The sequence below is a fragment of the Dendrobates tinctorius genome, unplaced genomic scaffold (assembly GCF_039654945.1).
Source record: "Dendrobates tinctorius isolate UK_male_01 unplaced genomic scaffold, ASM3965494v1 ptg000151l, whole genome shotgun sequence".
NCBI classification, from domain to species: Eukaryota; Metazoa; Chordata; class Amphibia; order Anura; family Dendrobatidae; genus Dendrobates; species Dendrobates tinctorius.
Genome location: NW_027361818.1, coordinates 30520614 through 30543267, shown reverse-complemented (window position 1 = coordinate 30543267; position 22654 = coordinate 30520614). Strand labels below are relative to the sequence as shown.

At 43.7% G+C, this 22654-nt stretch overlaps 1 protein-coding gene across 1 annotated transcript in view; it reads right to left on the bottom strand.

Moving 5' to 3' along the window:
• LOC141050026 (alpha-2,8-sialyltransferase 8F-like) overlaps nt 1–10728 on the bottom strand; it is a 38596-nt gene extending 27868 nt beyond the window's left edge. The window contains exons 1-2 of the mRNA XM_073546860.1: nt 10637–10728; nt 10461–10541 (exon numbers count right to left, since the gene is read on the bottom strand). Of these exons, the coding sequence (XP_073402961.1) occupies nt 10461–10541; nt 10637–10728 (173 nt within the window). The remainder of the gene's footprint in view (nt 1–10460; nt 10542–10636) is intronic.
• Nucleotides 10729–22654: the final 11926 nt, after the last annotated feature.

Sequence of the window (22654 nt, the reverse complement as noted above, 5' to 3'; positions counted from 1 at the left end):
CTAGTTAGATGCTGGAAGATTGATTTCACACTGAACAGGATCCTATCTAGCAAATTGACAAGTTCACTTGCAGCACTATCAAGAGCGGCTTCTCTGGACTTTGACACTGAGAAAATGGCGCCAGCAAAACAAGATGTCAACTTTTTACCTGGTCATGGATATGTGACTTTGACAGCCAATCACAGTAGACCTTTTGTCATGATGTTGTGGATGGTTTCTGCTCCCTGATTGGTTGCCAGAATCACACAAAGTTAAAGAAAAAAAAGGCGTGCTGCTCCTCTAACCTCTCCACACGCTCCTGTAATCTCTCCACATCCCCTCCAATCAAACACGTTGCCATCCCTCCCGATCATTATACAGCACCACTATCCTAGCCAAAGTAATTGAACATTTTCCAAACAAGTTTGTTCATCTCTATTGCTGTATTAATTCTTGAATTTTTGGAGAATTTTTAGGACTGTTTTTGCAGCTTTGCTATTAAGTTTAGTGTTAGGACTCTGTGTGAGGACCCTTGATGCGGGTTGCGAACTTGCACATCATGGCCAAAATATCGACCAATACCTCATATATTATGTATATATAATTTTTGTTGCACTTCATTTCTCAGGATGAAGCCAAGCCCAGCATTTTTGGCTTTATAAACTAGGGTGTCTGTTCTCATGTGATGCTTTTAGATAGTGCTGGGCAGCCAACCTAATCTAATAGTATGTGTGTCACTAAAAGGCTGTAAGCCAGATACTGTGCATTACCTGTGTGAACAGTGCCCTATACAAGTCTCGTGCAATCTAATACTAAGTAATCTCCCCCTCCATGAGTTGTGAGTGGATGTCTCATCAGTAATTTGCACCCGTGATGTTGCTGCCATCTTTATACAGTGCATTAGTTTGGAGACCTGGGCAGGTAAACACTGCTGCCCCTTTTGCTGTATTAACACTAGAAGTCCCAGAAATTTCGAGCTCCCCCTTGAAGTCCCGAAAGAGGGTCAAATGACCCTTAGTCCGAACTGATGACTCTGATGGCTCCAATTAGCATCCTTTCATTTGTAAATGTGGCCATTGTCTGAGGAATCTGCAGGGGGAGTAGAGCTGAATTCATCCTCAAAACACTGTGTGAAACACAGGTCAAGAGACTTTGCATTTTGAGGGAACTGACAATTTGTATAAACCACACATTTTGTTTTGAAGTGAAGTGTTTTGGGAGAGATGTGACCTTTTGCTGCTGATCCGTGATGTTGTGCTGCATTATCCAGGTCATTTTGCCAAATGTACATATAGTTTGCAAAACATACAATCTGTTTCAATTTTTCAAGTTTTTCTAAAAGAATTTAGTTATGTTTTTCTTTTAAAAAAAGATGTGAAAGAAGTGGGTTAAAAATGACAGACAAAAAACAAAACAAATTAATTGTGTTGATCCACCTCAACAAAGGTCTTGTAAAAGAGCAAAAGAATGTAAGCTACTCCAGAGTGTGTCTGGCGCTACACCACAGACGGCGCTAGCTGCCCCACGCTTCCAGCTCATCTTAGGACCTCTGCCTGGTCCCTGCCAGACCGGACTTCTACATATGGCACTTTAGCCCCTCCTGCACATTCATACTGCCATGAGTGCTTCTTTTTCTCTTGTGCTTTAAGTGAGGTTTGAAAAAGACCCGACATAGGGTAGAAACGTTACCTCAACGCACTATTCCCCTGTGGTGTCTTCAATAATAAAAAAAATTTTTTGCATTGAAAATCAAAATTTCCCAGAGTGCAGCTGTTTTCTCTTCACTGGATGAGTGTCTGGACTAAGTTCCAGGTTCAGCTTGCACCTACCTCATATCCACAGAGTGCACGCCTTGTCTGTATCACGGCTTTCCTGAAGAGATGGGTTTTCAGGTTCTGTCTGAAGGATCCAAATGTGGTTGATGGTTGGACTTGTTGGGGCAAAGAATTCCAGAGAATAGGGGCTATTCGGGAGAAGTCTTGGAGGCGGTTGGGTGAGGAGCGAATAAGTGTGGAGGAGAGAAGGAGGTCTTGGGAGGACCGGAGATTACGTGAGGGAAGGTATCGGGAGATTAGTTCAGAGACATATGGGGGAGACAGGTTATAGATGGTCATGTAAATGACGAATGAATATAAGTCTCTTCCCACCATGACATATATAAATTCGCCAAAGATGGTGAAAAAGATGATCCCATAGGGCAACCACACACCTGAATATAAAACTGCTTATTAAAACTAAAAAAATGATGTTTAAGCAGAAAGTCTGCAACCTGTAGAATGTACTCCATGTGGGAAGCCTCAAGATCCCCATAGTGTTCCAAGTGGAAACTGAGAGCTCTGATAGCTAAATGGTGGGGGATATGGGAATATAGGGCTTCAACATCACAGGTAACCCAAATCGAATCTTTGGACCAAGACATATTTGACAGTGCTTGTAATAGGTGTTTCGCGTCTTTGATATAACCCACTGTTCTCTTAACAAATGGCTGCAAAATCTCATCCAGCCAGGCAGATCGTCTCTCTGTGCAAGATCCTATGCCCGCCACAGTAGGATGGAAGGCAGGAGGAAATACCTCTTTATGCACCTTAGGCAGACCATGAAAAATAGCACACACAGGGTTTTCAGACACAAGATAATCAATCATTTTTCTGTCAAAAATGCCCAGAGCTTCCCCTTCACCTACTAAACATCTTAATTTCCCATTAACTTCTGATGTAGGATCAGCGTCCAACTTTCTGTATTACAATCTGATAGCATGCTCTGAATTTCTCTCTCATATAAGGCATTATCCAAGATAACCAGAGAGCCCCCTCTATCCGCCGGGCGGGTCACAACCTTAGTGTCTCACGATAAATCCTTTAAAGCCTTTTTTCCGCTTTTGTTAGATTGTTTGCAGCTCCTATGTCAGTAGTTAGGATATCTCTTATTTCCTTCTCCGACACATCCTGAAAGCTGTCCATGATGGGACCCTTGCTGAGACAGGAGAAAAGTCTGGATTTGGAGTTTGTATCGGTTTTAGTTCCATAGATTTTACAATCCTCCGATTAGTATCAAGGATTTAGATGCGATCTGTTCAGTCAAAGTCCTAGATAGTGGAATAACAGGAAATTCAGGCGCTGGATCAGCCATAGGAGCAGAAGCCGCCACAGATTGATGAAAGTGTTTTTCACTGCTAACAAGCGGACAAACTTATCGACATCTTTGTAACATATTGGCACGAACACTGGGTGCAAACTTCACTCCTTTCTCCAACACTTTCATCTGAGTATGAGTACTGATAGATTAATCACGGAGTAATTAGACACCTCAGACAAAGCTTTGTCTAATATCTGCAGCGATGTGACTGTCTCTTGGGGTATCTTTTCTCCCCCTGTGCCTCTTCCCTGCCCTATGCCATCTCCGGTTTTTGACGCTGACGGTACCCCTATATTGGGCACTCCAGCAGATGGAGGGGTCGGGGGATTAGTGTCCACACCTAAGCGATCAGTAGTGTCACCAGCTGTCTCCTGATCCGTAACAAACTCCACTCTTTTATTTAGAGATTGACCCTTCTTGTTCTTAAGAATAGGTCTGATTTTTCTTGGAGACTTCCAATTATAAACTTTATTCGTTTCATAATCAATACAATCACGTGAAAATTTGCTCTGTTTAATACTAATAATCTTCTCCTCTTCTTTATTAATTCTATACAGCAATTTATCATTTTTGGCCCTGACTTCAGGGTTCCCAGCAAAATCCTTCAGTGGATTATGATATTCCGTAATGGATTTTTCCAACTCAATGACCTGATTAGTTTCCTCTTTAATAATAAGTTTCATTAGTTGCAATGAACAATCCGTAAGAATTTTATTCCATTCACACATAAATGACTCTGGAAAAGGATATGTTGGTATTTTCCTGATTCTCGGACCTCTAGGGATCATTGATCTATCAACATATTTTTGCAAAATAGTTGAATCCCACCAGGTCCTCAGTTTTTGTAGCATAGTTTTTTCCAGATCAAAGAAAATATTATCCAAGTCTGTGCCAGCTGAATAATCAGAATTAGATTTGTTGGAGAACATAGAATCCAGTTTTTTAAGTCTATCCTCATTATTAAACAAAACCTTCGTGGTTAAATCCATGTTGAAAGAATGCAGCGAAGAAAGAGGATAATCGTCCAAAATCTAACTGTATAAAGGTATTTTCAAAAGATCGCACACTGAAACGGAGGCGTGAAAAAACCGCCAGAGGTAAATAGCAGAAAAAGAGGAAAAAATATTCATCCTACCGTAAATCAGTGTCCATATGGTCCATAAGCGGTCTGATGACAGGGGATGTCCAGTGCGGTTCAACTGGCGCTATAAATCCAAATCCAAAGAAAAAAAGAGGGGGTCTCCAGCACCAAAATTAGTAAAAAAAAGATAAAACTCACATTTATTAGGAAGGTTTTAAAATCATATTAATAAGCCACCATGACAGGCAAGGCTACCTTACGCGTTTCAGACAGATATTCTGTCAAATGGTGTGAACGTTGTAGCTAGAAAATCCACAAATTTGGGCAATTTGCTATCACCAAGTCTGTAGATCACCCCTAGAAGCAGTAACATGTGGCTCAGCACAGTGGGCTCATTTAGGTGTGGTACCTCCAGATGTAATCTGTGCAGGTATATGGCTAATTGTAAGGAGTTTTCGGCTAATAATGGTAAAATTTTTAAGATAAAAACATTTATAAACTGTTCAACAACTTATGTAGTGTATTTAGCCAGCTGTGAAGCATGCAGCAAATAGTATGTTGGTTGTACATCACGTAAGTTAAAGAAACGACTCAGAAGTGCATGGAGGTGATTTGTCTACGTTGTCCGTGAGGGGCATAGAGAGAATTCACAGAGCGGAGCGAGGTGGTGATTGGTTTGCTGCACTATTATCAGCTGAGGCTAAATGGATCCTGCTTCTTGATGCTCGTGCACCAAAAGGTTTAAATTATAGATCAGATTTGCAATATATAATGTAATATGGTTTTTTTGCAATACTCATCTATTTACGTCTATTGTGATTTATGGTTTATTGCTGTTTTTGTATGTATTCATTTATGTCTGCAAACATATATTTCTTATTTACATGTTAGCTTTGTTTAGCAGCATTACTTGCTTAGGTCTCAAAAGGGTGAAGCTAATTAATTACCTTAAACTGGGTGTTCACTCTGCAGTCTCCTCAGGTATTCATTTATTTAAGCTTCCTAGTTTTGATAAGATATACCTATGACTAAGGACATGTAATATCTGTCTGAAACGCGTAAGGTAGCCTTGCCTGTCATGGTGGCTTATTAATATGATTTTAAAACCATCCTAATAAATGTGAGTTTTATCTTTTTTCACTAATTTTGGTGCCGGAGACCCCCTCTTTTTTTCTTTGGATTTGGATACCCAGCCAGTGCCAGGTATGTTCCGACAGTGCAGACAGACTGCTCGGTGAGTGCTGAAATGCTAGTCACACAAGAAGGACATGCCACTCACACACACACACGCAGCCCCCACTGCAGCCTATTGTAAATATGTGTGGAATTGTTTTATTCCTTGTATTTTTTTTTATTATTTTTATATCAAAAATAAAAAGCATGGAGACAAATAACAGTTGTTCTTTTGTAAATTTTTCACACTGACATTTCAGTCCTCATGACTTAGACACAAATGCTTCTGGTCATCACTCACAGCTGTACCTTGCTCTAAAATTTCTAATTCTCTATTTAAAATATATAAAAAATGATTCATTGTTTCAGTGCTTTTTTGGTCAAATAAAACTAAACTAAATACAATATGTATAGTCTTTATATTATCAAATACAATAAACTGAATAGAACTAACTAGAAACTAAAAGGCTAAACTCAATGGAAAACAACCACCTCCTGTGGTGCGACAGTAGTGGCCTTAATTACAGAACAAAAGACGGTGATTATAGGATGTTAGCTAAAATCCTTCAGGTCATTCGACCCGTCTCTGGGTTCCAAAGGTAGAAATGTTAAATGACCCCTCTCTGGGACTTCTAGTGTTAATAGATTGGAGGGGTGAGAGAGTGTTAGGGTACCGTTACACCTAGCAATGGACCAGCGATCCCGACCAGCGATATGACGCGGTCAGGATCGCTGGTGCATCGCTAGGTGGTCGCTAGTGAGCTGCCACACAGGCAGATCTCACCAGTGACATCGCTGGGGACGGGGATCGGTACTTACCTGTCAGACGCAGCGATCCTGCGTCCTCCCGCCCGGCTCCACGCGTCGCTCGTCGCCACAGCAGGAAGCCCAGCAGGAAGTGGCCGACGAGGAATGGTCCAGGAGCTTCTCGCGCGATCAGCGATAACCAGCGGGGGAGCCGGTCGGAGGTAAGTATCGCATGCAGCGATATCGCTAGCAATATCGCTGCTGCGTCACAAAATCAGTGACTTTACAGCGATATTGCTAGCGATATCGCAGTGTGTAATGGGGGCTTTAGAAGGGAGGCCACACAGAATTAGGTTGCAGTAGTTGAGGTGAGAGATGATAAGGGCATGCACTAGGGTCTTTGCAAATTCTTGATTAAGGAATGTGCGGATATGGGAGATATTTTTGAGTTGAAGTTGGCAGGAAGTGGAAAGGGCTTGGATATGTGGTTTGGGGGAGAGATTAGAGTCCAGGATTTCCAAAGGCAGCGAGCTTGTGGGACTGGGTAGAGTGAGCAGACATTTACTTTAATGGATAGATTTGTTTGGGAGGATTGAGTGAAATGGGGGGAAAATAATGAATTCTATCTTGTTCTTATTACGTTTTAGATATCTAGTAGAGAAGAAGGATGAAATAGCAGACAGACATTGTGAGATTCTGGTTAATAAGAAGGTGATAGCAGGTCCAGAGAGGTAGATATGTGTGTGATCAGCATAGAGATGATACTAAATGTCATGAGACTCTATGAGCTTTCCCAGGCCGAAAGTGTAGATGGAGAAGAGCAGGAGCCCTAGGACTGAACCTTGGGGGGCACTGACAGATAGGTGGCAAGGTGATGAGGAGGTGTGTGTGTGGGAAACGCTGAAAGTCTGGTCTGTTAAGCATGAAGAGATCCAAGATAGGGCCAAGTCACTTATGTCAAGAGATGAGAGAATCTGTAGTGAGAGGAAATGATCAATTTTGTCAAAAGCAGAGGAAAGGTCCAGTAGGAGGAGGACAAAGTAGTGTCGCTTGCGTTTTGTGGTTAGCTGATCATACTTTTGTCAGGGAAGCTTCAGTGGAATTATGGGGTCAAAAGTCAGATGTAAACTGTAGAGAGGAAGCAGGAGGCATGGTGGCAGGGCAATTCAAGATGGACGTGTTGTTCCAGTAGCTTTGAGGCATTGGGGAAAAATGATGTGGGGGTGATATCTAGATACAGAGGATGTGTCAAAGGAGGGATATTTGAGAATTGGTGTGAACTGCTAATTGGAGTGGGATCTTTTCCAGCTCCACTCAGCAACCTTGCATGCTCGCTCCAGTTCTCTAGTCAGGTGCTAGTGTGCCAGTGTTGCCTGTTAATTGTGCAAGCTTTGGTACAGTATGTGTGAGGGGGCGACTGATTCGAGAGCTACAGCTGTTGTGGTGTTTTTGTGGCTATATAAATTTGTAGAAACATCTGCATTGTGTAAGCAACTTTTGTTTGACAGAGGGAGAAAGGACTCAGAAAGTGAGTGCATATCAAGGTGTTTGAGATTTCTGCGAAAGAGTGTGCAAGTTTGTAGAATGGGAATTGTGCACCTGGAGAGGAAAGATAATGTGAATAGGTTGTGATCAGACAGAAAGAGAGGTGAGTTAGAGAGGTATGATAGGGAACAGAGGTGGGTGAAGTTGAGGTCCAGTGTATAGATGTCTTTGTGAGTGGCTGCAGAAGACCATTGAAAAAAACAAAGGAAGTGAGAAATAGAAGCTTTGAGATGGCTGAGTGGGAAGTGTCAATTGGGATGTTGAAGTCACTCATGATGATAATGGGGATGTGAGCAGAAAGAAAATGAAGCAGTCAGAATGTAAATTGGTCAAAAAGGTGGTGGCTGGCCCTGTGAGGCAGTGAATGACAGTCACTTGGAGGTTGGAGGGGGAGTAGATGTGCACGGAATGCACCTCAAAAGAACAGAGAGTAGCAAAGTGTAGAATTGGGTAAAGGAGCAGTTATCTGACTAGAGAAAGCCATCTCCTCCACCATGCTTGCTGCTGGGGTGGGGTATAGTGAGAAAGATGGCATCTCCCATAGGAAAGTTCAGCTGGAGAGGCTGTGTCAGAGGGGGTGAGCCAGGTTTCAGTGATTATGAGGAAGGAAAATTTGTTAGTGATGAAAAGATAATGAATAATGAATGTATGAAAGTTTATTGCAGACAGAGCGAGTGTTCCACTGAGTTCATGTTAGTGGGACTGGGGAAGCAGGAGCTAGTCAATGGGTATGAGGTTAGAAAGGTCTTGGAAATTTGTGATGGATAGAAAGGAGGAGCAGAGAAAGTGATCATAGGTGGGGCAGAGTGGGTATGATGTGGCTGTCTGTGTTTTGGAGATAAAAGATTATATGTTGAGGAGCAGATCTGAGGAAGATGTAAGGTGGAAGGGTATGGAGGAAAGATAACTAGTTTATTATTAGATGTAGGGATTAGAGGGGTTAGTATGAATTGAAGGACTATGGGGACGATGAGTAGAGACAAACAGAAGTATTTTTACAGTGACTGTGTCCAGTTACCATCAGTTCCCTTCTGGTACAATTTTGGTCTAATTCATAGGCAATACACTTAGATGCTGCACTTAGAATATGCACTGAGCATGCTAAAGTCTATGCAGACTTCTAACTCACAGCATACTCTTGTTTGTGATTTTTCTACATTTCCCTTTATAAGTAGAATTGTGTTATTTGAGGTTGACTTTTTTTTGTTTTGTGACTCTATATGGGATTTACATTCAGTGGTTAACCTTGATTAAACATGTACAGTGACTATGCATTTCTTCCTCAGCTACATGCATGGACTAGAACATAAATGGAAGGTGCTGTATTTAAAGAAAAAGGCACAAAAATGGGGCATGGAGCAGGAGCTCTGGAGCCAACAGTGTCAATATACTCGGGCAAAGAGGAGTACACGACCCGGACTTAAATAATCAGGACAGCCAGGAAGTTCCATCATAGGGCGAGATATAAGACTCCATCTTGGATCAGGGCAAACAGGCACAAAGGAAAGTCCGGAATCTTTACATAGAGTTGCAGTAGGGAGATGGGAGAAAGTTCCATAAAGTCACCGATCACTGCAGCCCTCCACCAGTCGGGCCTTTATGGCAAAGTGTCCCGACGTAAACCTCTCCTTAGTGCAAGACATATGAAAGCCCGCATAGAGTTTGCTAAAAAACACATGAAGGACTCCCAGACTATGAGAAATAAGATTCTCTGGTATGATGAGACGAAGATAGAACTTTTTGGTGAAAATTCTAAGCGTTATGTGTGGAGAAAACCAGGAACTGCTCATCACCTGCCCAATACAATCCCAACAGTGAAACATGGTGGTGGAAGCATCATGCTATGGGGATGTTTTTCAGCTGCAGGGACAGGACAACTGGTTGCAATTGAGGAAACATGAATGTGGCCAAGTACAGAGATATCCTGGATGAAAACCTCTTCCAGAGTGCTCTGGACCTCAGACTTGGCCAAAGGTTCACCTTCTAATAAGACAATGACCCTAAGCACACAGCTAAAATAACAAAGGAGTGGCTTCAGAACAACTCTGTGACATTCTTGACTGGCCCAGCCAGAGCCCTGACCTAAACCCAACTGAGCATCTCTGGAGAGACCTGAAGATGGCTGTCCACCAACGATCACCATCCAACCTGACGGAACTGGAGAGGATCTGCAAGGAAGAATGGCCGAGGATCCCCAAATCGAGGGGTGAGAAACTTGTTGCATCATTCCCAAGATGACTCATGGCTGTACTAGCTCAAAAGGGGCTTCTACTCAATACTGAGCAAAGGGTCTGAATACTTATGACCATGTGATATTTCAGTCTTTCTTTAATAAATTTGCAAAAATTTCTACATTTCTGTTTTATTTTGTCAGGATGGGGTGCAGAGTAATGAGGAAAAATGAAGTTTTATAAATTTACCAAATGGTTGCAATGAAACAAAGTGAAAAATTTAAATGGGTCTGAATACTTTCCGCACCCACTGTATGTATGTATTACACTCTGCGGGTGGTTATTACACTATATTTGTGTTTATTACACTTTATGTGTATTATACTATGTGTGTGTTTATTACACTCTGCAGGTATCTTACACTATATGTGTTTATTATCCTGTGTGGTTATAGATTATGTGTGTATTACACTATGTGTGTGTATTACACTATGTGTGTATTATACTCTGTGGGTATTTATTACACTATATGTGTGTATTACTCTATGTACTATATATATATATATATATATATATATATATATATATACTGTGTATATATATATATATATATATATATATATATTTACCTCTTCATGGATTCCTGTAGGATGACTTCTCTGATTTCCGCACATTGTGATGGTGGCAGCTGCTTGTGCTTTATCTGATTCCTGAAGACAGAAGACCAGAGTGATTTATGTACAACTACTCGCTGCTCCTAGAGGCATCAATCGACAGATTACAGGAGATATTCCAATGGTCTTACCAGAGATAGACTTCTATCCTCCTCTGCAGGTGGCTGTAGAATCCATGTAGGACAATCAGTGTGAAGATGGCGAGATACCAACCCAACCGCATGGTTCAGCCTGACTGAGTCACCTCAAACTACAGTTCCTACAGCTTCGGATGCTTCTCCCTCCTCCTCTTCATCATCCAGAGTCTCTGCAAAGAACTTAACTCATTTGTCAACAATAATAAATAGGAAAAGACTTGACAGACTTGGAGCCGTGCCCAGTTCTCGTATTCTGCACAACTGGGTCACAGTTCAGAGCCTTCATGTAGACCGTATCCGACAGGACTTCATCCCATGCACGGTCCTCCCTCGCCCACTGCATCTCGCTCACTCTCTGTCTTTGAACCAGTCACTCAACAAGTGGCGGAAAACACGTGTCAGACCTGCTGCTGAAAGATCCAGGATGTTGGCTTCATTCTTTAAAATAGTTTATTATGAACAGGTTTCGCAGTCAACACATTTCAGTTACACAGGATCCTTCTTCAGGACTATACTGTTAAATGGGCGGCGTTTTAGAAAAGAAAAAACACCAAACCGGGCAGATGTCAAATCGTAATAACGCTTAGAATCACGTGAATAATAATGGCAAAGGTGCAGAATGAAGGATCATGAGGATAAAATAATAAATATAAAACTGAATAATAGATGAACAGTTGATCATTAAAAATATTTTAAAAATTACGGCATCTTTAACTTATTAAACACAAAAATTGAGCTTGACTTGAGTTGGTATACATGCAGAACATAAATGCATGTTCACATTGGCCACAAAACGTATAAAAGTTACAAGAGAAAATGTGAGCAAAAACCCTGCTGTAACGAAGTAAATAAAAAGCAAAAAGTGCATTTCAATAATAGAGTTTTTAGTAATGTTTTTTTTTCAACCAAAAAATAGCATAAAAGCCATCCCACCACAACAAGGTAACTCTGATCGGAACAGTCCTACACTGTCTAACATTAAATCCTTACCTCAGTGTCTGAATAAGGGCAGACAAAAGGACTGGACCTAATAAGTGGACACCTGTCTGGGGAAGCCTTATATGCAATTTCCAGCTCAGGACAGGGAGGCCACACCCCGGGGTTCTTCTTTGTCTGATGGCCTGTGACTATCCATCTTCCTCTTGATTACATTCCAGAGGTTTTCAATGGGGTTCAGGTCTGGAGATTGGTGATGACAGGGATTTGATGTGGTGGTCCTTCATCCACACATTGATTGACCTAGCTGTGTGGCATGGCGCATTGTCCTCAAAGTTGGGGAACATTGCCTGAGCAGAAGGAATCAACTGTTTCTCCAGGATAACCTTGTATGCAGCTTGATTCATACCTTCTTCACAAAGATTAACCTGCCCAATTCCAGCCTTGCCGAAGCATCCCCAGATCATCACCGATCCTCCACCAAATTTCACAGTGTGTGCAAGACACTGTGGCTTGTGCGCCTCTCCAGGTCTCCGTCTAACCATTAGATGACCAGGTGTTGGGCAAAGCTGAAAATTAGACTCATCAGAGAAGATTACCTTACTCCAGTCCTCTATAGTCCAATCCTTATGGCAAACTTCAGCCTGGCACTCCTTTGCTTCTCATTGATGAAAGGCATTTTTCCACCTTTACATGACTTGAGCCCTGCCTCTTGGAGCCTGTTACGAACTGTTCTTGATGTGCACTTCACCCCAGCTGCTATTCCTTTTGTAGGTCACTTGATGTCATCCTGCAGTTGTTGAGTGACGTTTGAATAAGATGATGGTCATCCCGGTCAGTGGAGGGTCATTTTCGCCCTCTGCCTGTCTGTAGCTTTGTTGTCCCCAATGTCTGCTGCTTGACCTTGTTGTAATGGACTGCCGTCTTAGAAATTTTAAGGATGGAGGCAATATGACGCTCACTGTATCCCTCTGCTAGTAAAGCCAGAATTGAGCCCTTCTTTTCCTCACTCAAGACTTTTCTTTTCAGCTCCTTTGGCATGGTTAAAAGTTATTTCTTAATTCCTATTACTTTCGGGATATTACTAGCACTTGTTTTGCCATCCAGCTTGTCCTATTGCAGGAGGATTGTGAACACCACAGCAGGGTTTTTTATATTTTCCCTCATTAAATAAGATTTGGTTCAGGTGATCACCTAATCAGAAGCACATTAAGTAGAATGAGCTGGACTCTGGTTGGAATTCACCTGACATTGGAATGGAATGGCGGTCAGACATGGAGAGATGGTGATTTTTATAAAACTGTGCAGTGGGCTCTTAATTTTTTGCCAGAGCTCTATATATACACCAGTTTACGTTATAAAATACATATGCACACAGATCACATGCACCAAGGGCACAATTATAGGAGCACTGCAGCATGGCACAAGAGCTGGACTGACATGTCGGACATGCCGTGCCGTGGCTGTCGTGAAGCTTCTATCTAGGAGGTGAAATGGGTTGGAAGAAGGAGGGAGAGGCCGGGGTCACACATACTGATGCAAAATTCGATCCGTATTTTACATGCATAATACGGATGAATGACCCCTAAATAGTGCTCCGTTGCGGTGGCCTCCGGGAACATGGACGCCGGGAAGATGGCTGCCGGTCCAGGGACGGCGCATGCGCAGGTTCAGATCTCGTCCCGAGATTTCGGGGGACGAGATCTCGTTGCCGAGATTTGAATCTCGTCCCCCGAGATCTCGGGACGAGATCTGCCCCAGCACTGCTGCCCCAGCGAAGCTGCCCCAGCACAGCCCAGCTGCCTCAGCACAGCCCAGCTGCCCCAGCCCCAGCACAGCTGCCCAGCACAGCACAGCTGCCCAGCACAACACAGCTGGCCCAGCCCAGCTGCCCCAGCACAGCCCAGCCCAGCTGCCACAGTACAGCCCAGTTGCTCCAGCACAACCAACCTGCCACCACCGCACGAGCCTGTACCACTGAATGACCCCTGTGACCACTCCTCCACCTGTGCCGGATCCCTTCCCAGGTAAGCTGAATTTGGACTGTAAGACGGACCCCCATTTGACACATTATTATTTTTTCCCTATTTTCCTTCTGAAAATTGGGGTGCGTCTTATGGTCCGGTGCGTCTTATAGTCCGAAAAATACGGTATCTGCTGTTTGTATTACGGTAAAATCCATAGTGGGAGAGTGTCTGTGTGTGACTAAGGAAATATATACGGAGATTTAAATTTTTCCCTACACCATATACAGCTGTACGTTTCTGATACAGTACCGTATATCTGCTGCTTGTATACGGTCAAATCCATACTGGGAGAGCGTCTGTGTGAGACTAAGGAAATATATACGGAGATTTAAATTTTTCCCTACACCGTATACAGCTGTATGCTTCTGATACAGTACCGTATATCTGCTGTTTGGATTACAGTCAAATTCATACTGGGAAAGCATCTGTGTGTGACTAAGAAAATATATACGGAGATTTAAATTTTTCCCTACACCATATACAGCTGTACGTTTCTGATACAGTACCGTATATCTGCTGCTTGTATACGGTCAAATCCATACTGGGAGAGCGTCTGTGTGAGACTAAGGAAATATATACGGAGATTTAAATTTTTCCCTACACCGTATACAGCTGTATGCTTCTGATACAGTACCGTATATCTGCTGTTTGGATTACAGTCAAATTCATACTGGGAAAGCATCTGTGTGTGACTAAGGAAATATATACGGAGATTTAAATTTTCCCCTACACCGTATATGGCTGTACGTTTTTGATACAGTACTGTATATCTGCTGTTTGGATTACAGTCAAATCCATACTGGGAGAGCATCTGTGTGTGACTAAGAAAATATATACGGAGATTAAATTTTTCCCCTACACCTTATACAGCTGTATGCTCCTCATACAGTACCATATATCTGCTTGTATTTTTGGTACATTTTCTCAAACATGAGGAAGTATGGTGGAAGAGGCCACGGACATGGGTGAGGGGGGCAGTACTGATGGTGGTGGTGATGCATCTGCTGGTTATGCCAAAAGCACAATAGCAGCTAAGGCAGGAGGTGTTGAGCCTGCGTCATCATCTTGCTCATGAAGGCCTGGAAGGATCCCTTTTCTGGGAGTAGGTAAATGGCTTTTAAAGCCGGAGCATCAGGAACAGGTTTTGGCTTACATTGCCGAAACAGCCTCCAGCTCTGTCGCCTCCTCTTCTGAAGTTTTAAAAACTGCAAGCACTGAGTCGCCAGTGCAGGCTTCAGGTCAGCAACAACACCTTTCCTTGTGTCCTTCACCCCCACCAAAAGTGAAGGATGCAGCAGGCCACACTTCAGGTTACTCCATGGAGCTCTTTTCACATACCATGCATGGGTTATCAAGTCAAATCCTGAATTCCCCAGTCCAAGATGAATCTGACATGGAGTGCACTGATGCACAGCCACTGCTAGATGATCCTGCTGGTACATTGACCCAGAGAACTACATTGCCCTCGCAGTCTACTGAGCCAGAATCTGACCCTGATGAAACTCAGGTTCCCCTTCCCGCATACTATACCACCTTACACGGTGACACAGAGGAAGGTGCAGCTGAAATTGAAGAGGAGGTGATGGATGACCCAGTTGTTGACCCGGATTGGCATCCATTGGGGGAAGAGGGTGCCGCTGGCAATAGCTCAGAAGAGGAGAAGGATCCGCAGTAGGCATCGACATCGCAGCAGCGGTTATCTGGCAGGCATATAGCTGTCCATAAACGTGGTAAAAAAACAAAGAGTTGCAGGACAGCTTGGAAAGACGGTCAAATTAGCACAGCGTGCAAGCCCTGAAAATTTATACCATAGTAGGAAGAGTGCAGTGTGGCACTTTTTTGACCAAAATCCTATTAATGAGGCAAAGGTTATCTGTAAGAAGTGCGGAAGGACCTTTAGCCGAGGGAAAAATCTCTGAAATTTGAATACCAGTTGCATGCTTAGACATTTAATCACCATGCACTTGCAAGCGTGGGCGGACTACAAAACCTCAGGTAGCACATGTGCACCTGCCCCGACTGAAGGTAGCCAGCAACGCTCCATCGCTTCCCCCACTGTAAGCCAACCGGTAAGCACACCACAAGCAAGAAATGTTGAGGTGTCGTCGCAAGGCCAAAGCAGTCAGGGAATCACAATGCTTTTGTAACGAAAGACTGAATCTAGGCCATCACCACCACCAACATCACCATCACCAGCCCCCTCTCAGTCCGTCAGGTCCACCGCTAGTTCCCCCATATGCGGCTCTCAAGTCCAGCTTACCCTACCAGACACTGAGTAGGACAAGAAAGTACTCATCCTCTCATCCGCGTACACTGGCTTTGAATGCCTACAAACTGATTTCATTAGAGATGATGCCCTTCCGTTTGGTTGAAAGCGAAGCGTTCTGAGAGCTCATGGCCTACGCTGTCCCACGCTATGACCTACCCAGTCGGCACTTTTCTAGAAAAGCCATCCCTGCCCTCTACCTGCATGAGAAAGACCGCATTGTCCATGCACTCAAACAATCAGTGAGTGGAAAGGTGCACATGACAACAGATGAATGGGCCAGTAGGCATGGCCAGGGCCGTTACATGTCAATCACTGCGCACTGGGTTAATGTGGTGGATGCAGGCTCCACAGGGGACAGCGGCAGTGGAACAGTGCAGCCTAGCCCATGCTATAGGAAACAGTTGGCTGTAGGCGTTCGACCCTCCTCCTCCTCCTCCTCCAGAAGCGAAAGATCGTCGACAGAGCGCAGTCGCACGTGCACTCCATCTGCAGCTGCCAGTGTTGCACACTCGGTGTCCCACTATCGAACAGCTAGTGGTAAGCGTCAGCAGTAGAGTTGAGCGATACCGTCCGATACTTCAAAGTATCGGATCGGAATGGATCGGCCGATCTTAAAAAAAAAAAGTATCGGTATCGCCGATTCCGATACCGGAAGTCCCATTCAAGTCTATGGGACTTCCGGTATCGGAATAAGAAAAACCCTGTTTTTGCCTTGTACAGCCTCTCTGGGGTCTGTACGGGCCTTTCGGGGGGCTGTGCCGGCCTGCCAGGGGGTCTGTGCAGGCTCCGGGGGGCTGTGCCGGCCTGCCGGTGGTCTGTGCAGGCTCCGGTGGGCTGTGCCGGCCTGCCGGTGGTCTGTGCAGGCTCCGGTGGGCTGTGCCGGCCTGCCGGGGGGCTGTGCCGGCCTGCCGGTGGTCTGTGCAGGCTTCGGGGGTCTGTGCAGGCATCGTCCGATGGGACTACAAGTCCCATCGGGCGATGCCTGCTACCATGACAGTGATTGACACATTAGCCAATGATGGGACAGTAGTAGTCCCATCATCCGGCTAATGTGTTGAATGTAAAAAAAAAAAAAAAAATTACATGCTACATACATGCTACATACATACAACATGCATACTACATACATGCTACATTCATACTGCATACTACATACATGCTACATTCATACTACATATATACTACATGCAACATACTACATATATACTACATGCTACATACATACTACATATATACTACATGCATGCAACATGCATACTACATATATACTACATGCAACATACATACTACATATATACTACATGCATGCAACATGCATACTACATATATACTACATGCTACATACATACTACATACAGTGGGGCAAAAAAGTATTTAGTCAGTCAGCAATAGTGCAAGTTCCACCACTTAAAAAGATGAGAGGCGTCTGTAATTTACATCATAGGTAGACCTCAACTATGGGAGACAAACTGAGAAAAAAAAATCCAGAAAATCACATTGTCTGTTTTTTTTTCATTTTATTTGCATATTATGGTGGAAAATAAGTATTTGGTCAGAAACAAGCAATCAAGATTTCTGGTTCTCACAGACCTGTAACTTCTTCTTTAAGAGTCTCCTCTTTCCTCTACTCATTACCTGTAGTAATGGCACCTGTTTAAACTTGTTATCAGTATAAAAAGACACCTGTGCACACCCTCAAACAGTCTGACTCCAAACTCCACTATGGTGAAGACCAAAGAGCTGTCAAAGGACACCAGAAACAAAATTGTAGCCCTGCACCAGGCTGGGAAGACTGAATCTGCAATAGCCAACCAGCTTGGAGTGAAGAAATCAACTGTGGGAGCAATAATTAGAAAATGGAAGACATACAAGACCACTGATAATCTCCCTCGATCTGGTGCTCCACGCAAAATCCCACCCCGTGGGGTCAGAATGATCACAAGAACGGTGAGCAAAAATCCCAGAACCACGCGGGGGGACCTAGTGAATGAACTGCAGAGAGCTGGGACCAATGTAACAAGGCCTACCATAAGTAACACACTACGCCACCATGGACTCAGATCTTGCAGTGCCAGACGTGTCCCACTGCTTAAGCCTGGACATGTCTGGGCCCGTCTGAAGTTTGCTAGAGAGCATTTGGATTATCCAGAGGAGTTTTGGGAGAATGTCCTATGGTCTGATGAAACCAAACTGGAACTGTTTGGTAGAAACACAACTTGTCGTGTTTGGAGGAAAAAGAATACTGAGTTGCATCCATCAAACACCATACCTACTGTAAATCATGGTGGTGCAAACATCATGCTTTGGGGCTGTTTCTCTGCAAAGGGGCCAGGACGACTGATCCGGGTACATGAAAGAATGAATGGGGCCATGTATCGTGAGATTTTGAGTGCAAACCTCCTTCCATCAGCAAGGGCATTGAAGATGAAACGTGGCTGGGTCTTTCAACATGACAATGATCCAAAGCACACCGCCAGGGCAACCAAGGAGTGGCTTCGTAAGAAGCATTTCAAGGTCCTGGAGTGGCCTAGCCAGTCTCCAGATCTCAACCCTATAGAAAACCTTTGGAAGGAGTTGAAAGTCCGTGTTGCCAAGCGAAAAGCCAAAAACATCACTGCTCTAGAGGAGATCTGCATGGAGGAATGGCCAACATACCAACAACAGTGTGTGGCAACCTTGTGAAGACTTACAGAAAACGTTTGACCTCTGTCATTGCCAACAAAGGATATATCACAAAGTATTGAGATGAAATTTTGTTTCTGACCAAATACTTATTTTCCACCATAATATGCAAATAAAATGAAAAAAAAACAGACAATGTGATTTTCTGGATTTTTTTTTCTCAGTTTGTCTCCCATAGTTGAGGTCTACCTATGATGTAAATTACAGACGCCTCTCATCTTTTTAAGTGGTGGAACTTGCACTATTGCTGACTGACTAAATACTTTTTTGCCCCACTGTATATGCTACATACATACTACATATATACTACATGCATGCTACATACATACTGCATGCTACATACATACTACATGCTACATACATACAACATATATACTACATACATACTACATGCATGCTACATACATACCACATACATACTACATACATACTACATGCATGCTACATGCTACATACATAACACATATATACTACATGCATGCTACATACATACTACATGCTACATACATACTACATACATACTACATGCATGCTACATACATACTATATACTACATGCATGCTACATACATACTACATGCTACATACATACTACATATATACTACATGCATGCTACATACATACTACATGCATGCTACATACATACTACATGCTACATACATACCACATACATACTACATATATGCTACATACATACTGCATGCTACATGCATGCTACATACATACTACATACATACTACATGCTACATACATACCACATATATACTACATACATACTACATACAATACATTCATACAATACATACATAGACATACAGTACATATAACATAGAGTAACATACTTACCAATACGTGTCACATTGTTCCCCGAAGCCATTGTCTTTTACGGAATAAATATTAACATAACAAACCACAAAAATACTCACCCACGATCCGAAGCAGTCCACGAGTGTGTCCCACGACGATCTTGGGTAGAGAACTGCAGCATCAGCTGATGCTGCCGTTCTCTACGGGCTGCAGGAATCCAATGACAGAAGGTAGGTATCCTTCCGCACTGTATTCCTCCGCCACTTAAAAAAAAAAGTCCCTAGTCTCACTTTATGCCATTGCTGTGTGGGAATTTCCAGGATGCTTCTCGGGTGGCAAGAGAAAATGTTGACTTGCCAAGGTCAAGTACAGGGTTTGTGCATGACTGGAGGGATGTGGATTTGGCAGAAAGTGCTCCTCCACCCACCACTGTCAGTGCATCATTGACACTTGGAACATTGGCCCACATGTGTGATTATCTTTTGCGGATTCTAAAAAAGGACCCCCACATTGTCAAAATTATGAAGGATGACGACTACTGGTTGGCCAGCATCCTCAATCCACGCTATAAAGGCAAATTACAGAACATCATGCCACAGGAGAACCTACAGTTAATATTGGTGAACAAACAAGCAACTCTGGTAAACCATTTTGGTAGAAGTATTCCCAGCACATAGCAGTGGTGCAAGTTCTACCACGAGCCGTAGTGTGTTGTGAGTTCATTTTCCCCTCCGTCACCGAGGCCTGGTGAACTCCCTATTCTAGTGAAGGAAGGTAGTGAGCCTGATTATCAGGCACCTGGGACTAATGAAGACGATTGGCTGAGTGGAGTCACTGACTGGATTTAAGGCAGCCTACGCCCTTTCTGCCCTGCGGGTGATTTCTCTGTGGACACTTGGACACCAGTCTGATTCCTGCTCTCCTAAAGCTAAGTTTTCTGTTTTGCCTTTTTGCATTTAAGATTTGTTTTTGTTTTTCTTGCTTTTTGGATTCTGCCACTCCCTGCTGGAGTGTGCAGTGTTCCGTGAGCTCTGTCTTCTGAAAGTACCTGAGTGCTGATTTAGTTTTTGAAGCTTAGTTGCTTCAGGGCAATTTTTATATCAGCTTGTTGGCTTTTGTCTCTGATAGGGTTTTGGCAGATTGCAGACAGCAGCCTTCCTATCCGTTCCTATCTAGGCAGTTTTTGGGCCCCGTCTTTGCTCAGCCTGTCTTACTGTCTGTGTAAGTGTTTTCATCTTGCTTCACCGTCATTATATGTGGGGGGCTGCCTATTGCTTTGGGGTCTGCTCTGGGGCAGTTAGATTTCCCCTTTCCTTCTTTAGGCCTATGTATCTCTCCGGCTGTGATCGAGGGGTCTAGGTCATCGTAGGAACCCCCCACGGCTACTGCTAGTTGTGTTGATAGGTTCAGGGGTCTGCAATCTGATAGTTGCCAACTTCTCTGGTTTTCTGGACTTAGCTAGCATTTCTGTTTTTGCCTCCTACGGTGACTCAATCATAACAGTAGTGGGCCAAATGGAAGAGGTGTTCGTGGTGCACACAGCCGAACTGGCATTGTTAACAGGGATTTCATGACCATGTTGTTGACTGATTTCTTGAGGACCGCTCACACGACTGATAATACTGAATCGATTGCAACAGACAGGAGACAGCAGTTGTCAACTATGGTTCAAAATTACCTCTCCTTCCCTATTGACGTTCGCCCTCACAGTTCATTCCCCTTTGACTACTGGGCCTGTAAACTGGACACCTGGCCTGAATTGGTACAATATGCCTTACAGGAGCTCGCTTGCCCTGCTGGTAGTGTGCTATCAGAAAGATTCTTCAGTGCTGCTGGATCAATCCTGACAGAAAGAAGGACCCGGCTGTCGACCCAAAATGTTGGAATCATGCATGGGTTTCAAAGGATTTTGTCCCACCTTCCCCTTATGACACATAGGTTGCCAGCAAAATGGCTTGCTTTGTCCTCCTTTTCCTCAGACTTCTGCAATTCCTCAATTTACAGCTGCTGAACATCCAGCCTACACCTCAACATATGCCAGTTTTTCCACCTCCCTAACTGGGCTGTACCCCCCACGGCAGGCGTCAGCACCTGGCACACCTGGGCAAGTGCCGGGGCCCTGAGCAGGTGGGGGGGACCCACTCTTGGACCACGGCACTGGCACAGGGCCCCTCACAGTACGCAAGTCTCTGATGGTGGGGGGGCCCACTCGCCGTCACAGACACCGTCGTACTATGAGGGGCCCTGTGCCAGTGCCGTCACCCATGAGTGGGCCCCCCTGCTTGCTCAGGGCACCAGCACTTGCAATATTTACCTCTCCCTGCTCCGCCGCTGTGACCTATTCCGCATTTCCTGACAGTGACATTCAGGTCAGAGAGCACGATGACATCGCGTCTGTACATCCTCTGCCTGGACAGTCCAAGTGCAGAGAGCTAGAAGATGGCGACGCTGAGGAGTTTAGAGTAGAGCAGTGCCCAGCGAGGAGAGGTATTCCATTTTTTTAAATGTTTGGAGCAATATATGGGGAGCATTATACACTGGAGAATTATATATGGGGCCCATCATACACTTGAGCATCATAGATAGGGCCCATTATACACTGGAGCATCATATGGGGCCCATTATATATGGAGCATTATATGGGCCCATCATACACTGGAGCATAATAAATGGGGCCCATCATACACTGGAGCATCATCCATGGGGCACATCATACACCTGTGCATTATAAATGGGGCCCATCATACATTGGAGCATTATAAATGGGGCCCATCATACACTGTAGCATCATATATGGGGCCCATTATACACTGGAGCATTATAAATGGGGCCCATTATATATGGAGCATTATACACTGTTTGCATAATTATTAGGCAACTTGTATTTGAGAGGATTCTTTTTATTATTGAACAACTATGTTCTCAATCAACCGAAAAGACTCATATCAAAGCTTAATATTTTTGGAAGTTGGAGTGGGTTTTTTTTTATTTGGCTATCTTAGGAGGATATCTGTTTGTGCAGGTAACTATTACTGTGCAGAATTATTAGGCAACTTAATAAAAACCAAATATATACCCATCTCACTTGTTTATTTTCACCAGGAAAACCAATATAACAACACAAAATTTAGAAATAAACATTTCTGACATTCAAAACCAAAAAAAAGGGACCAACAGAGCCACTTTTCTTTACGATGACACTCACCTTCCTTCCATCCATACATTCTGTAAGTTGCTTGATCTGTTTACTATCCACATTGCAATGTGCAGCAGCCACCACAGCCTCCCTGA